This window comes from Canis lupus, chromosome 1 (genome assembly GCF_048164855.1).
Source record: "Canis lupus baileyi chromosome 1, mCanLup2.hap1, whole genome shotgun sequence".
Classification (NCBI taxonomy): Eukaryota; Metazoa; Chordata; class Mammalia; order Carnivora; family Canidae; genus Canis; species Canis lupus.
Window position 1 is genome coordinate 79,388,871 of NC_132838.1, and position 24,365 is coordinate 79,413,235.

Genomic DNA, 24,365 nt, shown 5'->3' on the forward strand with positions numbered 1-24,365 from the left:
GAGGCCTTCCTAAAATGGGGCATACAAATCGTGGGAGGAGAAGAAGATCAGACCGCAAGAAAATAAATGTGTAGCATTTCTAAGGGCATTAAATGCCATGAAAAAAATAAAGCACAATAAAGTGTTAAAGACTGAACATAGATAAAGTGCTCTGTAGTCTGAAGACTCTGTAGCAAGATGCCTTTCTAACAGAGCTAAAAATAAAATAAACAATGACAATATCCATCTGGCAGAGGTGGTTTCCATGCAGAGCATGTGCAAAGGCCCTGCAGCAGAACTATGGCTACCATGTTTGAGGAACTGAAATGAGGTCAGCATGGTTGAAGCAGATTGTCAAAAGTGAAGAGTTATAGGTGATGAGGTCAGAATTAATGTTGCCTGAGACTGTGTAGGTCATGTTAAGAATTTTTGGACTTATTTCAAATGAGTTGGGGAGTCATTGGTGAATTTGATAAGAGGAGTTTCTTAACACATACTAGAAGACTAGTACATTATTGCAATACTTCAGGTGAGCTTATTTTCTTCAACTCATTCCCAGATCATCATTCTTCTTTTACTTCATAATTCAACCAAACTTTATACTTCTCATATTCTCTGATACCTCCAACCTCTAAACACTGGAGTACCTTACCAAATATCAAGACTTATCATAAAGTCTGAAAATTAATAGTATAGCACTGATGTAAACTTTTATATCTGGACCAATGCCATGTAAATTGCTCCAGCCACACTGGTCTCCTTGATGATCTAGAGGCAGATCCACACGTATACAGAAATAGTATATGGCAGAGGTAGTAAAGAGAAGATTGATACTTCAATAAATAGTCCAACACAATTGATCCCTACCTTAACATCATTCATAAAAGTAAATAACCAAGTTATTTAAAGAACATAGATGAAAGAATAATTTCCAACAAAATTGGAAAACTCTTAGAAAAATATAGAAGCATCTCTTCAAGATTTCAGGATAGGAAAAAATCTACTTAAAAAAGATGCTCAAAGTTATAAACCATAAGGATTAAAAAAACAAAACAAACAAAACAACTTTTGTTCCTCCTCCTACTGGACTTCATTCTTTTAAATTTTATCTCCCAAGTTAGCAAAGAGAGGTGCTTGTCTTCATGCTGGAACATGGCAGATTTATCCATTGTACAGGGGACTTGTAACAGTGAATTATCTAGTCCTGGGACCTTATACTCATTGTCAATATCTATAACAATTCAGACTGCCTTCTATTAAGGAAAAGGAAATGTTTCCAATGGTCTGGAAAGCCACTGAACCAAAATACCAAACACAAGCTCTACACTTGACATTTAAACACTTTCAACTTTATCTATAAAATGTAGATGATAATATATTTTCCACTGACTTTATAAAAATTAAAATCAAATAAGTTATTATGTAAGGGTAAATACTTTTGAATCTCTCAAGCATAATAAAAATATCAACTATTATTAACATGAAGTCAGATATAGGCTAACAAAGCAAAGATCTAAGGCATGCATTAGGAAAACTGCAATTTTTAAAACTCACTTCTACACAGATGCTCTGATTAGTTTAGACAAAAATGGGAAGCCTTGATTTATCAAATCAATTGTTTTTCTGCTGCATTTCATTCTACTACCATAGACTTGGGGAGGTTGTAACTTGACAGCTATGTAATCTCTCTGGATAAAATGTAACCACAATGATTATTCACATTAAGCCTTAGATTTTGCAGAAAAATGGAAAACATAAGAGAGGTTCCTAAAACCTTAGACTCATGGGAACCACAATTTTTCTCAATTGTATTTTCTTTTTTTCTAAGGTATTCAAACTTCTTTGGAAGGGATATTGTTCTGTGCATTTGAGTGAGATAAATCACTCATGTCAGCAGATGATACCAGAATGCAGTTACAATGAATGACCACAAAACATTAGGGGGGGAATATATATATATATTTATATTTATATATTTATATATATTTATAATTATATATTTACAATATTATATATTTTTATATATTTATAATTATATATTTATATTTATATATTTATATATTTATATTTATAAAAGGAAAGTATGTAGCTGCCCCTATAAATATGTATGTATCATATGTATATGTATATATGTGTATCATATATGTATATGTATATGGTGGCTATGTCTGAACAAACAAACCAACACTATAAAGTACTGAGACATTTACTAAGATTTACATTTAATAAGATTAACAAAATATATTCCGTTTTTGCTGATATCACTGACTCATTTTAGGTAGAATTGTTATGTATGCTTATAACAATAATGTAAATATGAGAGAGAGGAAAGGAAGAAAACTATACAGAGAATGACTACTGACCTAATTGTGGTAGCAATTGACTAGGGCATAAGATATCCAGGGCACATTCAACTCAGGTTTCTTGGTAGCTTACATTGTCATCTAGGTAATCCATTCTTGCGTTATGGCACCCAGCAATGGGAGTGTAAAGTCAGTGATGGTGCCCAGTGATAATATTGTCCTGTGACCCTGAGTACTAACTGGCACAAATTTCTCTAAATAGTAAAATGTATCAAGGATAATAATTTGTGAGTTCAAGGGGGAAAAGTTTAGTGTGGTCATTGCCAGATACTGCTTTGTCCCTTTATCTCTATTAATAGGACCCCAGTTTTGTTTAGAGAGCAAATGAGCAGGAAAAGACTTAGCTGTGTTGTATGTTCTGTGAAATGGAAATCTACTAGAAGAATAAGTTATATATATTTTTCATGCTGAAAAGAAAAACTTGGCTGGCTGCTCTTTGCCTTTTGCTTTTTGTCTTTCTCTGTGGAGGACAGTTGCAAGGCTAAGGTGGCAGAGCAGAGAGCTAGAAGGAAGCTGGATCATTGATGACTTTCTCAGGCACCTGTCCTATCCCTACACACTACATCCAGATTTCGTTTGATGTGAGAACAAAAAAAACAAATAAAAACACCTATTTGATTAAGCCATTAGAGTTGAATTATTGCTGTTGCTACTGAACACAGTCCTATGTAACACAGCACCTAGCAGGTGAGTGTCTCCCATTACCTCATAGTATCGAACTCAAACTGTGCAGATAATTTTGGCTAATATTAAATTACATGTTAGACAAGTATTTCCAGTTATCATTTAGTCTTGATTACCCCCCAAGGAGAAAAGTTCAACACTGGTAGGTCTTTTTTTTTTTTTTTTACAGCTGAACACTGGTAGGTCTTAAACAGCTCTCTAAAACTTGTTTTTTCCTTTGTAACAGAGATGCACTTCAGGCTAAATTCTCTGTTAAGCATCATTATCCAACTAAAATTTAATAACACTGTTTTGTTTCCATTGTTTTACAGTCACCTTCTTGTTATGGCATAAAGTTACTGGTTTTTGATTCATGAAAATGGCAAAGTTTCCTGAGAAAACAAATTCAAATAAAAATGTGAATTAATTTAAAAGTATCAAGTAAACACAAACAAAAGTGATACAGAGGGAAAAATTTTATAAAAAGAAGGACAATAGTATATAAATGACTCCTTTGGTAAATTGAGTGCCAGATACATTCAATTCTGGTACTAGGCCTACAAGAATAATTGCAGACTCACCAACACTTTGGGGCCGTGCTCTCCTTGTCAGTTTAAAACAACATCAACAGAAATTACAGAAATTAGCCTATTTGGTCAAATCATCAGTACTGAAAGCTAACCTAGTTAGGAAAAACTGTATGCAAAATCTCTTCACCTCCTACTTAACTTGTAAATGCAAAGTGAATGGTACATTCATCTAGACTCAGTTACCAAAATTATAGCCCAAATTTCATCCTTTTAATTCTAAAACATATTCCAGAATATTTTCTATACAGATGTTCAATCAGTATTTGTACAGTTTCAGTTATTGCAGAGAAGGGTAGCTGTGTTAGAAATATTCTGTTGAGCTAAAATCACAGCTTTATCACCTCAGATAATTTATTCAATAGGTTGAAATTTATTAAAAGTTCATAAATAATGCAAAATGTCAACATTCTTGGTGGCTCTTTATTCATTGGTTTGCAGCAGAAAGTTTAGTTGCTCATATAAATATTGCTTGCTCTTGCAAGTTCTCTTGTTTGAGAAATTTTAGGTTTTGGTGTTTGGGCATAATCTTATAGATCAGAGCAAAGGTCAAATTGTGTAGGAAAATTCAAAACCAAAGCTCTGTTATTGTGGACAAGGAAAGCATAAAATTATAGATAACAGATTCTTTAATTCTATAGTTGTACCAAATGTCCTCTCTATTTATTGTGATGTCCAAATAATGATTACAATGATTTTCCTCATGGAGGCCTTGAGATCCTAGAAATTTGTTCAGTAATTATTTATACTTTGGATGATTTTATTACAAAAGTAATTTATTCATCTATAGGCTGTGTGCTTCTTCCTCTTGGTAATTCCAGTAAGCCCATTTTAAAAATAAATTATATAGACAGCCATGCTTAAGTTACAGTCATGGAGTGATAATGGGTTACTGTATAAGGAAACGGTGTAAGAAAATAATTCAAAAGACAAGGGAATGATGTTGAAAATGTGGTGTGAGGGGCATCTGTGTGGCTCAGTCGGTTAAGCACTGCCTTTGGTTCAGGTCATGATCCCAGGCTCCTGGGATCAAGACCTGCAAGGAACTCCCTGCTCAATGGGGACTCTGCTTCTCTCTCTCCCTCTGCCCCTTCTCCCTGCCCATGCTCTCTCTCTCTTTTGCTCTTCTTTCTCTCTCTCAAATAAATAAAATCTTTAAAAAAAAAAAAAAAAAAAAGAAAGAAAGAAAATGTGGCTTGTATCTGAGGCATGCAAGTCCCAAGAAGGGGCCAGTACAGAGGATCACTGGCAAACCAGAGACTCATTCAGGAGCTGAGAGCACCAGCAGGCATGAGGAACATTTCTATAGCTTCAGAGCTGTTGTAAAAGGCAGTGGAAATCTAGATATATTTTCCATGGGGCTGGTTCACAGATTACCTCTTCATTCCAAAATACTGGCCTTGAAATATCATTTGGTAAGGAGTGTGCAGTAAGCAAGGGGGTATCGGTTGCATGGAGGTTAAGAGATGCAATGGCCTGTCCACCCTGGGATGTCCCTTTCCCCAGTACAGCACATTAAATGTTAGATCTCACAACTATTGGTAAGAAAGAACTCTCAAACTGAATTCCACCATTTCTGACTGGGCTAATATAGTCTAAGCTGGAGAGTATTCCTGAGCTATTTCAGATTAGTCCAACAAACCAAAGCACAACCTCATCTTTGCTCCATTATCTTTAGACAGTATATATCAAAAACAATGGGATTTGGGCACATGTGTAGGAGAAATAAATAGCCGGTACAGTGGAAAACAATCATCACTGTCTTGGGGAAAAAAAACATGGCTCAGGACAAAGCATCACTGAAAGTCATTAAGGAAGTGATTTGGCTGAACATATGCAAGAGGGAAATTACAAATAATAATAATGTCAAGTAGGTTTCTGCAATTAGAGACAGCTTACCACAGTTTAGCTGAGCTCAGAGTGGCTCTTAATCTAGGGCGTCTTCAAGAAAAACAATACAGGTTAGAACTCTACCTCTTTTGTACATAATGCTCATTATCTATCCAGAGCTATTAGGGTCCTGCTACACCTAAAACTATTATAAAGTAACAATATAATTCAGACTTACTTGGGTGTGCTGAGTATGAATGTGAGTTTTTTTTTCCTATGCACTTCACTTATTATGCCTGCCTCCCAACCCCTCTCTCCCTGGTAGCCAGCCATTTGTTTCCTGTATCTAGAAGTCTGTTTTTGTTTTGTTTGTTCATTTGTTTTGTTTTATGGATTGCACATATAAACAAAATCATATGGTATGCATCTTTCTCTGTCTGACTTATTTCACTTAGTATAATACCCTCTAGGTCCATCCGTGTTGTCACGAATGGTACGATTCCATTCTTTTTTTTATGGCTGAGTAGTATTTTGTATGGTGTTTCTGTGTTTGTGTGCTGTGTGTGCCACATCTTCTTTATCCATTCATCAATGAATGGACAGGTAGGTTGCTTCCATATCTTGGCTATTATAAATAATGCTGCAGTGAACATACATATTCACATATCTCTTCAGATTAGTGTTTTCATTTTCCTTGGATTAATATCCAGAAGTAGAATGCTGGATTATATGGTAATTTTTTTCCCCCTAAGGAACTTCCATACTGCTTTCTATAGTGGCTACACCAATTTATGTTCCCAGCTACTGTGTACCAAGGTTTGTTTTTCTCTACATCTTCACTTATTATTTTTTGCCTTTTTGATACTAGCCAATCTGACAGGTGTGAGGTGATATTGTGGTTTTGATTTGTAGTTCCCTGATGCTTAGTGATGTTGTGCATTTTTTCGTATGTCTGTTGGCTATCTGTATGCCTTCTTTGGAAAAATGTCTATTCAGGTCCTCTGCCCATTTTGTAATTGGGTAATTTGGTTTTCTGATATTAAATTTTGTAAGTCCTTTGTATCTTCTGGATACAAATGTGAGTTTTGAAAAAGATCTAATACATATGAATAGATGAGAACAGCAGGTTTTTTTTAAACCTTCACATTACATAGAAGTGTCATTGCTGAGTAAATGTGCTGCTGCTGACTGTTGGGATGCAGTCAGTTTTGAATATTTAAGCAATAATTGACACTGTCTTTAAAGCGATGAATGGCTCCCATGTTGAGACCACATATTGCTATGTTTACTTAGAGGCTGAGTTGATGATAGGCTTTATATTACATGCAGGAAAGAAATGAGAGTATCTGAAAGATGTTTCATACTAATATTATTGTCAACACTGAGAGAGACACTGGTTTCTGATGTGAGCTTTGCAGGTTTTGAGTTCTTCATGAGAAAGTAGAGTTGTAAGTTTTAATTGAATAGTCAATTAGCATTACTCAAATATATTTGGGAACTCATTCATAATATAGAAATGTGTTCAGATAAATATTATACGGACAGAGGAAGTGAATAAATTCTTTTTTATAATCGAAAGGAGAATGTTCTGACATTCTGTAGGTTCTCCTATCATTCTTAAAACTGCAAAAAATAATCACGTTTTAAAACTTAAGTTTTAGGTAGTGTAAAAAAAAAAAAAAACAACAAAACAACAACAACAAAAAAACATGACTAGATCACTCTAAGTGTTTTATTTCAGCCAGGAAGCATGGTCCAAGTTGGGCAAACATGGCTATACAGAGGAATCTAGGAAAGTTTTCAGAGTGAAGTAGATAGGGTTCCACATTTTAAGAGAAAAGGCTGGATATTCTTACCCACCTTTTGGATGGCTTTCCAATTGCAACTCAGCCTGTTCACTATATTTTGGTTTTATATCCAGTCTGTATCATAGATTGGTGCTATTATATACCAAATGATTAAAATTCAAGAGTGTTGGAATTAAAGTCTGGACAACCTAAGATGATTCCCCCAAAATGCATAGTAACTAATCATTAAATAAAATATTAACAATATAAATTGAAAATGCTGAAGTAAGTCTGAGGAAAAGAGTGATCTGTAGACACTTCAATGTAAAAAGGTGACCCCAGAGGTTGACTGCTTTCTGCATCTCATAGGTGTGAATTATCAAAAAATGATGGAGCAAAACTTAAATTTCAATTTTAGATGTATCTATGGTCAGAATATGAGTATGAAAATGTGTGCTTGGAATGTTCTTAGAGGGCTCATTGACCCTCGCTCTTCTCCTGAAGATGTAATTTATTGGGTGTTGTGAATTTAATCCAACTAAAGCTCCTGAGTGTATCACCTATCTTTCTGTAACTCAATTTGGCCAGCTCACTCTCTCTGCTGAGACCATGAAGATCCTTTTAAGTCTCTTTATTCTCAGAACATGAAGACATTTTATATCTTCTTTAAAATGGCCGTATCTATTTTAGGTGCAGCTCTATCTCGATACATAGAGCTTCTTGTAGGCAAATAGAAGTTAAGTGGGATTCTTTGGAACTGATTCCTTTTTGAAAGTTTTTATATCCATGACATTAACATGAAAATATAATCTCTATCTAAAATGCTCTACTATTCATTCTCAGATAAGATGAAAGAATATAGTTTTATTTTTATTCCAAGGCCATTAAATACCAAACTAGTGACAAATAGCAGAATAGGGCTACTACACACACTTTGATAATCTAATAAAAAATATCTTGATCAAGAGCTACTCAGACAAAAAAAAATTTAGTAAGTTCCCATAAGTCACAATATTAATCAAAAAGCTCCAGGAGGCAATGTTTTTGGTTCAAACTAGTTACCTCTCTCCATTCCTTTACTTTCTCTCATGTTCCATGTTGAGTAATCCTTACCAAGTATTTGTTCCATTTTCCTACTAACCTTTAAATATTGCTCCATCCTTGCCCTGCCACTTCTATCACATATGTATTCCTATTTCTCCTCTCCAGATTCTTATCGGTCTCCTGCTGTCTTCAAATTTTAAGTCGCCTTAAAGTGACAGAATAGTATAGGTAAAGCCTTGCCCCAAATTTCCCCAAGAAGTCAGGCAAATTTAATAGTCTAATAAGAACCACATTGCTACATGTATAAGCATACTTTGCTCCTTCTGTAGGGTGTGCACATCTGTAGGACTGTTTTCCATCTACTATCCAATAGGCACAGAAGCACCTCACAAGGACTACAGCATGCATACAATAAGACCAAGTTTCTTGATCTGACAAAGCATTATAATTTCCTTTCAAATTTTCTCTCTGGTTCCAAGGAATCAGTACCTGTAAATCACTTCTTCCAAATATTAATCATTCAAATTATTGCCATTCTTTCATTGTTTAATTTGTTCCCTGGTAGGAATCGTGGAGAAGAGTAATCTTCTGCTTCATTGGCTTCCAGAAGAAAATAAAAGGAACAAGAATTTGCTGATTGTAGGAAGTCATTTAAAAAAACAAAACAAAACAAAACAAAAAAACAAAAAACCTCTAAATCAGTCATTTCCAAGTGAAGTCATCACTCAACTCACCATTTGCCAGTGCCTCATTTCCTGGCCACCCTTGACTATAGTCCCAATAATACCTTTCCACTGCAGTACAGCCCTACTGGTCTCATTAAAACGCTAAACCATTCTAAGCACGTGAAACCTGAAATTAACAATATTCCAGAGATCTGACATCTGGGCTGCCTGGAGTAAACTCTGTACATCTATGGGCTGGCTGAGCTGCTCTCAGGCACGCACACTCCTCCTAGACTGTTCTTGACTGTGGCATTGAGATAGTCCCTTGACATCTCTCTCTTCGGACTTTAAATCTAATAAAAACATAGTATCTCCTAGATCCTAAAACTTGATTATTTCTTATTTATATATTAACATCTAATGAAGTGGAAACTCATCATATAGCCAAATATATTTTAAATTAGCATCTCTCTATTATCCCAGGGCCAAAACTATCATTAAGTCAATGGTGGGTTCTAGCCTCTGTAGAACCTTTGAAATGAGAAAATTGTATAATAATGATTTGAAAGTATTTGAAAGACAAGTGTCCAGAGTAGGGTAATAATTTAGTGAACGTTCAAATAAGCAATATTTAAATATTGTTTATTTAGGTATTTATTTTGTGACATTCAGGGAATAAATGAGTTTCTTAGGGCTGGTGATGTGAGCTTCAGGGACTTTTGCAAGCTGCATATGCCCATGGTCAGAATATCCAACATATGTCATGCCGACAAAGACCTTTGTTTCTTTCTTCTCCTCTTTAATCTACTGTTCCCTTTGTTGGGAGAGTATGGTAGCCAGGATCTTATGAACCTTCCCAGCCCCCCCAAGTATCCTGCTGTATGTGCCCTGTATAATCCTCATGAGTGTGAATGGCTCATTAACATATTCAGATATTGCCTCCATGATTACATGCTATCAGATGGCAAAGGGAGATTATGCTAGCTGAATCTGATCTAACCAGGTGTGTCCCTTAAAAGTGGAGCATTTTCTCTGGCTGGCCATAAGGGAGGAAGTCAGAGACAAGTTCAGGCCCACATGGAAGAAAAATATCCATCCTATGAACTGTCTAACCAGGGCCACATGGCAAGGAACTGCAGCCAGTGTCTAGGGGCTGAGAGTGGTCCCCAGCTGACAGCTAGCAAGTACATGGGGACTTCAATCCTAAACTACAGAAATTAAATTCTGCCAACACCAGTGATCTTGGATGAGAACCCTGGGCCCTAGATGGGATGATGGCCCCAGCATCCAATGTGATTTTAGCCCAGTGAGACTCTGAGCAGAGAGCCTAGTCACATCATGTCTAGACTTGTCACCTACAGACACTACAAGATAAGAAATTTGATTGTTTTAAGCTGCTAAGTTTGTGATCATTTGTTACACAGCAATAGAAAATAAACACAGAAGGACATGAGTTTACATTTATTTATAGTTATGCAAATAGCCACATGTAGGAAATTGAGTGATTTGGAATCTAGTAATGTTTTAGCAGCCCTTATAGATCTATGTTTTTGAAAGGTTCTTATCTTGACTTGGAAATTTCACTAATACCTCAAAGAATGCAAAGCCGGACAGGGATTGGGCTAGGTAATTCCTAGGGTTCTTTGTATATAGGGGCTGTACTAAATAAAGTCTATGATCCCTTTCCACCCAAATATCATAGAATAATATTGTCATATTTATGAGGTTTGTGTGACTAACTACAACATGACTTAACCCCAAGTATATACAACACTAAATAAAGGATAGACATGAGTATAGAGTGAGAGAGTTAATATTTCCTTGGTGCTTACTGTGCACCAGATAGTGTGTTTTCTCTATGCATTAATTCTTTTAATTCTCAGAGTAATCTGCAGAATAGATGCTATTGTCTATTTATACATGGAGAAACAAATGCTTGAATGATTTATATAAACTGCTCAGCAACTTCCAGCCATTAAGAAGTAAAACCAGAGTTCAAATCCAGAACTGTCTGATTCCAAAGTACAGATATTTTCACTGCTCCTAGGATAACTTACAAAATATGTAGAAAAGATTTAAAATGAAGTCTTTTGAGAAAGCTGTTTCCCAGGGTGCCTGGGTGGCTTAGTTGATTAAGCATCTGACTCCTGATTTCGGCTCAGGTCATGATCTCAGGGTCGTGAGATTGAGTCCTGGGCAAGGAGCTTGTTTAAGATTCCCTCTCTTATTCTCCCACTGCCCCTCTCTCCCATCTCAAAACAAAACAAAACAAAAAGGAAAAGAAAAAAGTTGTTTCCTGTTTTTCAGAGGACATTGACCCAATCCCACCTTAATTTGTCATGGTTTGTAAGTGTATGCAGTGTACAAGATAAAATAACATGCAAACTCCAGAAATAGTTTTAAATGCTTTTCTTTCAGAGTTCAATCCATTCCTAAATATTTTTTAACTTTTTTCTTTCTTGGTTCTTACAAGTATGCACATTAGTAAAATCTCTGGGTACATGTAAAACCATTTTTTATTATTAATACATTTTAAAATATTCTGTTTGGAATAGCATCTTTTGTAGGAAAAAGTAAACATTTCCTCTTGTTTTTTTCATGGAATTAGTAAGATATTGATATTGATGTTTTTATCAATAAGTTCACCTTCTTTTTTTTTTTTTTTTTTTTTTTCTGTAAGATTAAGGAACAGGGCCTAGAGAATAACTGTCAACCCTGAATATAGCACTTGAAAAATAAGGAAGTCAATGAGTTCTGAAAGCAGATACTGATAAAAGGTAAGAAGTAATAACTCAAATAAATGTCTGCTTTTTCTGGACTTTATATAGTACAATGATAATTTGAGGCCGACTATAATTTAGTGTTTAAAGGAAGCAATAGTTTTACAGATGTACATTTATCCTCTGAACTTACAAACATTTAAACAATATGCATGCGTGATAGAAAACAGGTGTGCTGGCACAAAAATGCAGCTGTAATGTAGCATATTGTCAAGTATTAAATTCATTTGCAGACTCTTGTAATTTCTTTTAGTATAAGTTAACATTAAAGTCACGAAATAACTGTTATTTGACAAAAAAGGGAAATGTAAATTATTCTGGATGTATTTTTTTTTTTTTAAGGATCCACACCAGCACCACTATCTGAAAACTATGGTGTTTATGCTTAAATTGAGTATTTATTCCATTCCTTTGAGACATTATTGGCTGGCTGTCTCTGCTTTGGAGAATGGATAAATTGGTTTTAGCTCCAGTCTGGTGGTTAGATCTGAAACTTAGGCCAGATAGTTATACTAGTGTCTTTAATTATGTGGTTTTAAAAATTCTGTTTATGTCCTCTGAGGAATTAATGTAATTATCATTTAGAGTTGGTTTCTTTTCTCTCTCTCTCTCTCTCTCTTTTGTTGTTGTTGCTGTTGCATGGGACACTTCAATCTAAGCAAGGAGAGGTTTTCACGGTGCTTGGCTTGGCTTTGGTTTGAAAATGTGTCCTTGAAACTTTTAGCTCCCAGACAGATTTTGGTAGCAGCCATTTGGGTTGGCAGAAGAACCAACTTGGGTATAAGAGTCAAGCAGAGTTTGAATCTGAGTTCTTCTACCTATAGGCTGAAAGACTGGGACAAATAGTTGGGGCTGTTGTGCTTAGTTTTCTACACTTGCAAACTGGACATAATAATACCTTCCTGACAGGGTTGAAATAAAGTTTAAATGATTTGTACGTGACAGTTCCTCTTATGCCAGATATGACTCATGAATTTAGTTTTCTTTCCATGTTGGTGGGGAGGGGTATACAGGCATTATTTTGCATTTCATTTTCTACTGGATGTCTATGAATATGTATTGGTGTGTCCACCTCATTATTATTGTTCAACACCATAAAGAAGATTAGCACATCAGTTATTTCTTTCAGTAACCAACCACAAACTATGAACTTCTGTTTTATGAACACTTTACATATGAACCCCTCAAGGAGCTGTGATGTAGCTATTTTGCAACTGCTGGGAAAGGAGGAGGACTCTGCCTTCACTGCTGCCACCATAGGACATGTGCTTCTGCTTTTTAAAGTTCTGTCCTGGAATATTAAAAAGCCAGCTTTGAATGAACTGTCCTACAAAATTAAGTACCATTTATAATATTATTGCCATGGAATATACAAGGGGAAAGGCAAGGCACAGGAGCTATGGCACACAGGCTCATGCATAGAGAAAAATCACGAGATTAGGGTGAAAGTACGTAACACAATAAATAAATAATTGTTAATATTTCTTGACCTGTCCTGTGTCCTTTAGACACTAAAGGCTGCAAATACGTTACTATTTGCATTATCATAAGCAACCCCATAAGGTAGGTTGTGATTCTAATTCAAGTGGTGCATCATCAGAACCACAGCTTTTAGCCCTTTGCTACCACTTCCTTCACCAATAAACCCAGCGCAGTTACATGAAGGTACAACGAGGAAGCAGCAAAATTAATTGAATATGATGTTTGGAAGAGGGAGGGAAAACAGTGGGAGTGGAATTTATCTTCCTCCATCATGTTAGAGTGGTAAAAATGTTGTCTAAAATGAGTATGTCATGATACAGCAGGATAAGCATAACGTTTAGAATTGTGGGGGTGACATCAAAGTAGCAAGAAACTGACTCTGGAGAGGGGACCTTGAGGGAGAAGGGCTGCATTTCACTATCCTTCAAGTTGCTGTTAGGCTCAGGTATTCTTTTCATAAAAATAAAATGTCTATATAGAAATTGCTTCTACTGCATAAGTGCATCAAAACATGATATTCAAAATCATCTTTACCTCTACCACATATTTGTTAAATATTTTACAAATATTATTCAGGGTATTACTTTTAGCTTGAAGGCTTAAAAAAAAAGTCAAGAAGTAGGAATTTTTAAAAGTTGTCCCTGGTAACATTACCAGACAGGGCTGAGAGAGGGTGCAGGACTATTAGAAGCAAACTGGATTTCAACGCTGCTTCTGAGAGGCAGTTCTGACTACAAAGGGTAGGCAATTCTTTGCAGCCAGGGAGCAGGAGCTTTGATCCTCTGGAACTGTAATAAACAACTTAGAGTAAATGAATCGGGCAGCAGGGTGCCTGGAGGGGTCCAGCAGCCTCTGTGTGCTGGTGCTCTTTGTTTTTACAGGGCTGATCTCATAAATGTTGCACTAGGCTCAGTGCTGTGCATTTTTAAGCTCAGTTATCATATTTTTCCACGTGTTTACTTCATAAAAGTAGGCACTTTTATGCTCCTGTTAAAATGGGATCTCCTATTTGAATTGCCTGCTGAAGGCAAGGAAAGCACTATTGCCTAAGGAGCTCATTAGCATGCATATATATGCATATGCCCTATCTCCATCCTATCTCTATCTGTATATCTACTTACTTACCCACCTACCTACCTACCTATCATCTGTGCATCTATCCTTATTTATAGAATGACAACAACATGGGTTATAAGTTACTTCCTTATCTTAGCCTTCCCAAAATCTTGCAACGTAAATAGGCCACGGAGAAAGCACTGAGTTCCTGGAGACTCTTGAAGGTTGGTCTACCATTAATCATCGCACAGCCAATAAATGGTGCAGAGTATTCAACCCAAATCTTCTCTTTCCTCCCTCTGCTGACCCTATGCCAGCCACCCACATTAGTTTATAACTGCTCCCTGAGGGTATCCGGTACCCCTCTTATGGGTCTTTGCAGCGATTATTCCATATATTTACAATGCTTTTCCCTCAGATATTTCATTCATTCACCTCCCTCCAGCATGTCATTTGCCACTTTTAGTGAGGCTTATCCTGTCCACTGTTAAAATTGAAGCTGTGCTTCTCTCTGCCTACAGCTTCAATGCTCCGTAGGCTACACTGTTTTCCAAAGGAGTTGGAACTCACTAACCTAGCAGATAATTTACACGTATGTATTTTTCTCCCCTCCAACTAGAATGTAAGCCCCACAAGGTCAGGAATTTTGTCTTTATTAAGTCTAGTGGAGATCCAGAAAAGTTTAGGGTCAGCCAGAACTGGGCAAAATGGTGACACAGGTGATTTGATATTTTAGTGATTTAGATCAGAGCTAGGCTGATTATTGAAAAGGACCTGTTCTAGTGCACTTAAGCAGCACAATAAATTCTAAGTCAACTGAAATTTCTAACACACACAGAAAGGGCAGACATATATGTGCTCTTTTTCCATTAGCTACTCCTGCCTCAAATCTGTCTTCTCTGGGTGAAGTGGGAACACGTAAGAAAGATTGGCCTAAGTCTAAACTAGGAAGGCACCCAAGAAAACATTTAAATAGTTTTAGAAAACTAAAATCATAGGGTGGTTTCCTTTCACTCATCAAGGGTTATTCAACCTCTATTGAGGTCAGAGTCGGGGGAGAGGAGAGCAAAGCACAGAGGTGGAGGCAAGGACGAGTCACCTCATCTCTCCCTCCTTTGGACCTTCCTTCCTCCTGGATTCCCATCCCTTACACTCAAAATGCAGATTTCAGGTTCTGTGCGTGCAGCCAGAACCTGTGGCTACTTCCACATTCCAGTCACTGAGACACAGAAAATTTGGCACAAAGTCTGGTTCAACCCACCCCACTCACATAGGTTCATTCTTTCTCTACTGCCGAGACAAAAAGACACACGAGCAAAGGCAGATTAGTGAGAACAAACTTTTATAGATATAGAAGTATATCTACGTAATCTGGGAAAGATAAGAGCCCATTGAGGGTCTGATACAGCAAAATCCATTTACTATGACACAGAATATGTGGGGGAATGTCTGTTCCGTAGAGGTTGAGATTCATGACAAAAGAAAGGAAGCAGTTGGTGGCGGCTCCTAGACAGGCTATGAAGGTTCCCCAGCCATGCGCAGAGCACAGAACAGTGGACCAAGAACTTGCACACACAGCGCTGGCTCACCAAAGTCAGAGGGGTGCCCTGACTAGGGGCAGGCCCACATGTTCCAAGAGTGGAGATTTCTCTCTAAAAGGCATGGCGGTATCCCCCATTGCACCACCAGTGCTGTGGCTTGCGGGGGTTCTGTGTGCTCTGTAGGAATGGGGGACCGTGATGATGTCCAGTCGCAGTAGGTACGGTGCTGTTCCCGGGAGCACCAGGGGCCTTAGACACAGGTAGGCCCCCAGGGGTCTGAGGGCGGTTGCCGATACAGAGGGCTGCCATCATAGACACGATGATGTTCTCATCTGTGCTTGCATCAGGTGGGCCCCCGGTATGCTGACATAAAGCAGGAATTCCAGGTCTTCCAGTCGTGGGAGTGATGTTGTTCCCCGCCTTCACACCACTTACCTGCTGGGCAGGTGGGCCCCGGGTGCCTGGCGGGAAGGTAGAACTAGAAGTGCATCGAAGCACTGAGATCTCGGTGCTGCTTCTTGCAACTAAAAGTGAGGTCGTGTGGCCAGGCAAGGCCCTGGTGCTCTGTAAGAGGGAAACACGCACGAGCTTGGACACACAGACCTTTGTGGTGGTGGCGTTTCCACACGGAGAAGTGCTGTGGCTTGGGGGGGGGTCCTTCCCCGGATTTTGTTCTTCCTGGTGATCCTTGGGGACACGTACTGGCAGTGGGCGCACCAGCGCCTCCAACAGGGGGAATGGTGGTGTTTCCCATCACAGTACCGCCTGTGATTTGGGCAGGTGGGCCCCTGGTGCCTGGATTGAAAGTGGCACGAGAAGCATGTCCCAATACTGGGACAGTACTAGCCCTTCCTATAGCAGCAGCTGGACTTCCATGCGATGGATTGGAGGCTATCTGACCAAGAGGACGAGCCGAAGGGGTGCTGGATGTCGCCTTCAGTCCAGCTCCAACGTTGAATGCTCCTGATGCCTGTGAGGGAATGGACCCTGGTGTGGACACATTAAGCCCATCCATGGGGATTGCAGGTCCCGCCAACATCTGTGTGTCTGTAGTGGTATCCGGGCGTGGTGAGCCACTCGGGACTGCAGGTCCCACAAAGGTCTGAGGGCCTGTGGTGTTAGGTTTTACTGGTGAGCCACTGGGGACTGCAGGCCCCACGACGGTCTGTGGGCCTGTCGTGGTACCTGTAACCGGTGAGCTACCGTTCCCAGTGCTAGGGATCCCAGTGGGACCTCCAAAGCCAGTCGTGGTAGCACGAGGAGTGTGGAGAATACCTGGCTGGTTACCAAAGGCCGTCTGCTTGTTGACAGTGGTGCCAAAAGGAGAGCCCGCAAACCCCGATTGCATTGTGGTCCCTCCGGGTGGCTGAGTTATAGGAGTGGCCAGGCCGATAGCCTGTGTTGGGGCAACTGTTTTTCCTAACAGGGAGGAATTGTTAGGCTGTTGCCCATTGTGACCTCCAATTGTGGGCTGAGAGGCGATTCCTGGGTTGGGATGCATCGGAACGGGGGTCTGTATGCTGGCCGACTTTTGAGGGAAACTGGTAGAGCCGTGGGCCAAGGCAGTGCTGCTGGTAGGTGGTGTGTTGCCAGAACCGGGACGTGCCTTGTAAAATGACAAGTGGTTCTTCTGGGACCCAGGGGGGGAGTGAAAGATGACAGCCCGGGAGGGAGATGTGGTATCCATGGCATCGGGGTCAGAGTGAGGGGCGATTCCTGGGTTAGGATGCATCGAAACGGAGGCCTGTATGACGGCTGACTTTTGAGGTAAAGTGGTAGAGCCATGGGCCAAGGCAGTGCTGCTACTGGGTGGTGTGTTGCCAGAAGCAGGAAGCGCCTTGTAAAGTGGCAAGCGGTTCTTCTGGGACCCAGGGGGGGTGTGGAAGATGACAGCCCGGGAGGGAGATGTGGTATCCATGGCATCGGGGTCAGAGTGAGGGTTGAGGTTTGCAGAGGTGCTGCCCACTGGAGTGGTGGTGGCTCCAGAACTCAGGTTGGGCAAGCCAGTGGCGATAGGAGCACCGGGAAGAAAAGCTGTTGGCTGCCTCCCAGCGAGAGTCCCGTGTGTGGGCTGAGGGGTGATGTGGAGGCTGAAGAGTTGATCAGGAAGTGGGGTGGGGCCGGGGGCCATCGACGCAGGTAGACTGGCGGAGGCTGCAACTTTCGCAGGGCATCTGCGCTTCATACTGCGATGGCCCCGGGAACACGGAGGACAGCTCATGCTGGAGTGTGGGGGCGCGCGGACGATGACAGCCCGGGAAGGAGACGTAGTGTCCATGTCCACGACAGCAGGATTTGAAATAGGCTTGGAGGTCAAAGTAGATGACTTTGCTGCGATGGTAGAAGAAGTCGGTTTAGAGGTGCCAGGCCGGACTGCAACGACAGAGCTCCCTGTGGAGCGGCCTGGAAGAGGGGTCGTTAGGAAAAGAGGGGGAGAGTCTACACACATAGGGGTTGGGGATTCTTTTGCGCAGGAGGGTGGGTGTAAGGAGGTTGAGGTGCTCGAAGGTGTGGGGCGGTCAGAGGTCGGTGCTGTAGCCCTGCCTGGAGGAAGAGGACCTCCGCGAAGTGGAGTTTCCCTAATGGGGCTGGAAGTAAGGGCAGGAAGAGCATCAGCAGGAAGAGCAAGGGGAGGAGATTTCGGGACTCCGGGTCCTGTTTCCCGAGCACCAGGCTGTGTTGGGGAAGCCGGCGGGACAGAGAGGGTCGGGGGCCTGGCAGAAGGGTCAGCCGAGGCGGTGGGAGGAGCAGGGACTTGGGCAGCGGGAGCGGCCGCGGGCGGGGAGCCTGCAGCCTCCGAGGCAAGTGGCGGGGAGCAAGGGGCAGGCCGAGCGGCCCAGCAGCCTGCCGCGATCTTGGTTCTGTCCTTCGAGAGCTTGTTCCTCGGACACTCGGTGTTCGGCAAGGTGCCCAGGTTCTTGTCAAGAGCAAGGCAAGGAAGCTTCGGGGGTGCGGGCAAGTCCCCTCGATCCCACAGCAGTGGCAGTGGTGGCGGCAGTGGCAGACAGAGAGGCATGGCTATTTTCCGCTTGTTCTGCCTGCTGCTGGCACGTGCTGGTGGCAGAGGGCTCCGCGGTGACACGCCCGACGGCTTCTGAGCCTGCGTGTCCCTCCTCGACCCGCCCCGCGTGCTCTGCACAGGCCGATGGTCTCCAGCCTCCGCCTCCTCGGTGCACGTCCCCTGCGGCAAGGGGCAGCTTGGGCTTGGGCCCGAGAGCACCGCCGCATCCCTGTCGGCCTTCGCGAGGGCATCTCCCACGGGACCACGTGAAGAGGTGGCAACACGGCCTTCAGAGGAGGACATCGGAGCCCTCGGGGTGCTGTCCCACGAGCTCTCTCCGGAGGGCACGAGACGTCGGTCCAGAGTTGCAGGGCTGGCTTGCCGGAGGCTGGGAACGCCACTGGTGCCCGGGGGCTCGGATGTCCAGGGTGTCCCCCCACTGCTCCGGGGGCGGCCACTCCCACCAAGAGCCTCGGTCTGTTCTCCGGGGTGCTCTGGGACCTTGTCCTCCGTCCCCTGTGGGCTGCAAAGGGGGCGGGGAGGGGATGGTACCTGACTGGCAGCCTTGGCTCCCTGTGCAGGTAGTGAATGCAGGCGCCTGAACGCGCGCCCCAGAGCAGGGATCCTCACAGTCCTCGAGGGCCGGCACCCCAGGGAACTGCGCGCAGACAGCCCCGGTTGGCCCGGAGGGTCCCTCCAGTTCCGCACGGGGAGGAGGCCCAGAGGGGGGCCCGCGGCCTGAGGGAGCGGGTACCGCCTCCTGGGCTCCCCGTGGCAGCGAGCCGGTAGGGGCCTGCGATCCCGGGGAATGGCCTGCGCCCAGAGCAGGGGGCAGGGGCAGGCACGGCAGGGTGGTCGCGGCCAGGACGGGCGGTGTCACAGGCAGGGGTGCCCAGCGGGCGGCTGCGGCCGGGCAGGGGCCGGCGGCGGGGAGGGCGAAGACACCTGCCAAGGAGGTTGCCCATGCAGGGCTAGCTGTGCGCCCCAGAGTCGCGAGCTGGAGCCAGACCTGAGAGGGTCTCCGAGGCGCCTGGCTCCTCTGCAGGTGCAGCACACCTGGGCCGCTGAGCGCTGCGCCCGGCCATTGTGAGGTGTCCCTAGAACACCTGCGGGAGCCGCCACTCCGGGGCCCCTCCCCGGGCAGGCAGTGGGCGGGGCTTGGGGCCGCGCCCACCAGCAGCCCGAGGTGGGCGGGGCCGCCACCCGGGGCGGGGCGGGGCGGGGCGGAGGCGGTTGAGCCCCAGCCTGGCAACCGCCAGCGTGGGGGAGGGGCGCGGCCTGGGACTGCAGGGGCCAGGCCCGGAGCACTCAGCCCCGAGGGTGTGCGTGGCCACCCTTCCCCGGGGAAGCCGAGGAAGGCGAGCTCAGGACCCCCCAAGGCCCAGAGGCGCTGACTGGCCTGCTTCCCCGAGGGCCTGCCCTGCAGCCCTGCTGCCCTGCAGCCAAGCCACCCTGCTCCCCTGCAGCCCTGCAGCCCTGCTGCCTGGCAGCCAAGCCAACCAGCTGCCCTGCGAGGCCTGCAGCCCTGACGCCCTGGGAGGCTTGAAGCTTTGCAGCCCTTTGCCCTGAAGCCCGGCGGCCCTGCGAGGCCTACCGCCCTGGCGCCCTGCAGCCCTACAGCCCTGCGGCCCGGGAAGACATGCAGCCCCACTGCCCGGCTGCCCTGCAGTCCTGCTGCCCTGGGAGGCCTGCCTCACTGCCGCCCTGCTGTCCTGCTGCCCTGCTGCCCTGCTGCCCTGTAGCCCTGCTGCCCTGCTGCCCTGACGCTCTGAGAGGCCTGCAGGCCCTGGTGCCTGGCGGGAAGGTAGAACTAGAAGTGCATCGAAGCACTGAGATCTCGGTGCTGCTTCTTGCAACTAAAAGTGAGGTCGTGTGGCCAGGCAAGGCCCTGGTGCTCTGTAAGAGGGAAACACGCACGAGCTTGGACACACAGACCTTTGTGGTGTGGTGTTTCCACACAGAGAAGTACTATGGCTTGGGGCGGGGGGAGGGGGGGGGGTCTTTACCTGGATTTTGTTTGTCCCAGTGATCCTTGGGAAAAGTATTGGCAGTGGGCGCACCAGCGCCTCCAACAGGGGGAATGGTGGTGTTTCCCATCACAGTACCGCCTGTGATTTGGGCAGGTGGGTCCCTGGTGCCTGGATTGAAAGTGGCACGAGAAGCATGTCCCAATACTGGGACAGTACTTGCCCTTGCTATAGCAGCAGCTGGACTTCCATGCGATGGATTGGAGGCTATCTGACCAAGAGGACGAGCCGAAGGGGTGCTGGATGTCGCCTTCAGTCCAGCTCCAACGTTGAATGCTCCTGACGCCTGTGAGGGAATGGAACCTGGCGTGGACACATTAAGCCCATCCATGGGGACTGCGGGTCCCACAAACGTCTGTGGACATGTAGTTGTAGCTGTGTGGTGAGCAACTGGAGACTGCAGGCCCAACAAAAGTCTGTGGACCTGTAGTGTTGCGAGGGCCTACAGGCCCCACAATCATCTGTGGTCCTGTGGTGGTAGCCGTGAGTGGTGAGCCACTCGGGACTGCAGGCCCCACGACGGTCTGTGGGCCTGTAGTGGTACCTGTAACTGGTGAGCTAGTTCCCAGTGCTAGGGATCCCAGTGGGACCTCCAAAGCCAGTCGTGGTAGAATGAGGAGTGTGGAGATACCTGGCTGGTTACCAAAGGCCGTCTGCTTGTTGACAGTGGTGCCAAAAGGAGAGCCCCAAAACCCCGATTGCATTGTGCTGCCTTGCAGTCCTGCCGCCCTGAGAGTCCTGCAGCCCTGCCTCCCTGCTGCCTGCACCCCGGCCGCCCTGTGAGGCCGGCAGACCTGCCTCCCTCCTGCCCTGCCGCACTTCGATGCCTGCTGCCCTGCAGCCCTGGGAGGCAGGCAGCTCTGCCACCCTGCTGCCCTGGTACCCTGCCTGATGCCATGCAGCCCTGCCACCCTGTGAGGCCTGCAGCCCTGCCACCCTGAGAGCCCTAGACCCCTCCTGCCCTGCTGCCCTGAAGCCCTGCTGCCCTGTGAAGCCTGTAGCCTTGTTGCCCTGGGAGGCCTGCAACCCTGGCTCCCTGCTTCCCTGCAGCCCTGACGCCGTGAGAGGCCTGCAGGCCTGCTGCCCTGCACCCTGAGCCCTGCAGCGCTGCCAGGCCTGTAGCACAGCTGCCCTGCATCCCTGCCGACCTGCTGCCCTGCAGTCGTGATGCCCTGGGAGGCTTGAAGCCCTGCCACCGTGCTTCCTGGCCTCTGTGCTGCCCTGACGCCCTGCTGCCCTGAAGCCCTGGAGCCCTGAGAGGCCTGAAGCACTGCTGCCCTGCTGCCCTTCATCCCTGCCGATCTGCTGCCCTGCAGTCGTGATGCCCTGGGAGGCTTGAAGCCCTGCCACCGTGCTGCCCGGCCTCCGTGCCACCCAGACGCCCTGCTGCCCTGAAGCCCTGGAGCCCTGGGAGGCCTGCAGCCTGCCGCCCTGGGAGTCCTGCAGCCCTGACGCCCTGAGAGGCCTGCAGCCCTGCCGCCCTGGGAGGCTCGCAGCATTGCTCCCCTGTTGCCCTGAAGCCTGGCAGCCTTGCGAGGCCTGCAGCCCTGCTGCCCTGTTTCCCTACAGCCCTGCTGTCCTACCAGGCTTGTAACCCTGCCACCCTGCTGCCATGCTCCCCTGCGAAGCCTGCAGCCCTGCCACCCAGTGAGGCCTGATCCCCGCCGCCTTGGGGGCCGACAGCCCTGCCGCCCTGCTGCCCTGCCACGGTGCCATACTTGCAGCCCTGCTGCCCAGGGACGCCTGAAGCCCTGCCGCCCTGGGAGGCTTGCAGCATTGCCGCCCTGTTGCCCTGAAGCCTGGCCGCCTTGTGAGGCCTGCAGCCCTGCTGCCCTGCTGCCCTGCCGCTCTTCCATTCCTGTAGCCCTGTTGCCCAACGAGGACTGCAGCCCTGCCACTCTGTTGCCCTGCCACCTGGCCGCCCTTGGAGGACTAAATCCCTGCAGCCCCGCCACACTGGGAGGCATGCAGCCCTGCCCTCTGCTGCCCTGCAGCCTTGCCGTCCTGTGAGGCCTGCACCCCAACGCCCTGGGGGCCTGTAGCCCTGCTGCACTGCTGCCCTGTATCCGTGCTGCCCTGGTGCCCTGGTGCCCTGCCGCGGTGCCATACCTGCAGCCCTGCTACCCAGGGAGGCCTGAAGCCCTGTCGCCCTGGGAGGCTTGCAGCATTGCCGCCCTGTTGCCCTGAAGCCTGGCCGCCTTGTGAGGCCTGCAGCCCTGCTGCCCTGCTGCCCTGCCGCTCTTCCATTCCTGTAGCCCTGCTGCCCAACGAGGACTGCAGCCCTGCCGCCCTGCTGCCCTGCCGCTCTGCCGCCCTTGGAGGCCTAACATCCTGTAGCTCCGCCGCACTGGGAGGCCTGTATCACAGCCGCCCTGTTCCCCTACAGCACTGCTGCTCTTAGAGTCTTGTAGCCCTGCCACCAGCAGCCCTGCCACCCTTCGATGCCTGCAGCCCTGCTGCCCTGGGAGGCATGCAACTCTGCCACCCTGCTGCCCTGCTACCCTGCCTGGTGCCATGCAGCCCTGCCGCCCTGTGAGGCCTACAGGCCTAGCGACCTGAGAACCCTGCAGCCTTGCCATCCTGTGAGGCCTGCACCCCAACGCCCTGGGAGGCCCGAACCCCTGACACACTGGGAGGCCTGCAGTCCTGCCATCCTGTTGCCCTACAGCCCAGCTTCCCTACGAGGACAGCAACCCTGCCACTTTGTTGCCCTGCCACCCGGCTGCCCTGCGAGACCTCACCCTTGCCGCCCTGGGAGGCCTTCATCACTGCCGCCCTGTTCCCCTACAGCCCTGCTGCCCTTGGAGGCTTGTAGCCCTGCCACCCTGGTGCCCTACCCCCTGCGAGGTCTGCAGCCCTGGCGCCCTGCTGCCCTGTAGCCCTGCCGTGGTGCCATACTTGCAGCCCTGATGCCCTGTGAGGCCTGCAGCCCTGCCTCCCTGCTGCCCTGCACCCCGGCTGCCCTGTGAGGTTGGCAGACCTGCCCCCCTGCTGCGCGGCCGCCCTTCGATGCCTGAAGCCCTGCTGCCCTGGGAGGTATGCAGCTCTGCCACCCTGCTGCCCTGCTACCCTGCCTGGTGCCATGCAGCTCTGCCGCCCGGCCTACCGACCTGGGAGGCTTGCAGCACTGCTGCCCTGGGAGTCCTGCAGCCCTGATGCCCTGAGAGGCCTGCAGCCCTGCCGCTCAGGGAGGCTTGCAGCTTTGCCGCCCTTTGCCCTGAACCCACGTGGCCCTGTGAGGCCTGCAGCGCTCCGGCCCTGCACCCTGAGCCCTGCAGCCCTGCGAGGCCTGTAGCACTGCTGCTCTGAAGCCCTGGAGCCCTGGGAGGCCTGAAGGACTGCCCCACTGCTGCCCTGCATCCCTGCTGTCCTGCTGCACCGCAGTCGTGATGCCCTGGGAGGCTTGAAGCCCTGCCACCCTGCCGCCCGGCCTCCGTGCCGCCCTGCAGCCCTGCCGACGTGCTGCCTTGCAGTCCTGCTGCCCTGTGGGACTTGCAGCCCTACCGCCCAGTTGCCCTGCAGTCCTGCCACCTTGGGAGGCTTGCAGCCCTGTCTCCCTG

General features: G+C 46.6%; 1 protein-coding gene across 1 annotated transcript; it reads right to left on the bottom strand.

Annotated features, from left to right (window-relative positions):
• Positions 1-15,888: 15,888 nt before the first annotated feature.
• On the bottom strand, positions 15,889-19,743 carry LOC140605909 (nuclear pore-associated protein 1-like). The gene is made up of 3 exons (XM_072778521.1): positions 19,409-19,743; positions 16,381-19,301; positions 15,889-16,238 (listed from the first exon to the last, which is right to left on the bottom strand). The coding sequence occupies exons 1-3, from the start codon at positions 19,741-19,743 to the stop codon at positions 15,889-15,891; spliced, it is 3,606 nt and encodes a 1,201-aa protein (XP_072634622.1).
• Between the last annotated feature and the right edge of the window lie 4,622 nt (positions 19,744-24,365).

Coding starts and splice junctions, on each gene's coding strand:
- LOC140605909 (XM_072778521.1), bottom strand. CDS start 19,743: ATGGGCAACCTCCTTGGCAGGTGTCTTCGCCCTCCCCGCCGCCGGCCC. Junction 19,302..19,408: donor GGTGCCGGCCCTCGAGGACT/GTGAGGATCCCT, acceptor CCCCCTTTGCAG/CCCACAGGGGACGGAGGACA. Junction 16,239..16,380: donor GAAACGCCACCACCACAAAG/GTCTGTGTGTCC, acceptor CCTTCCCGCCAG/GCACCCGGGGCCCACCTGCC.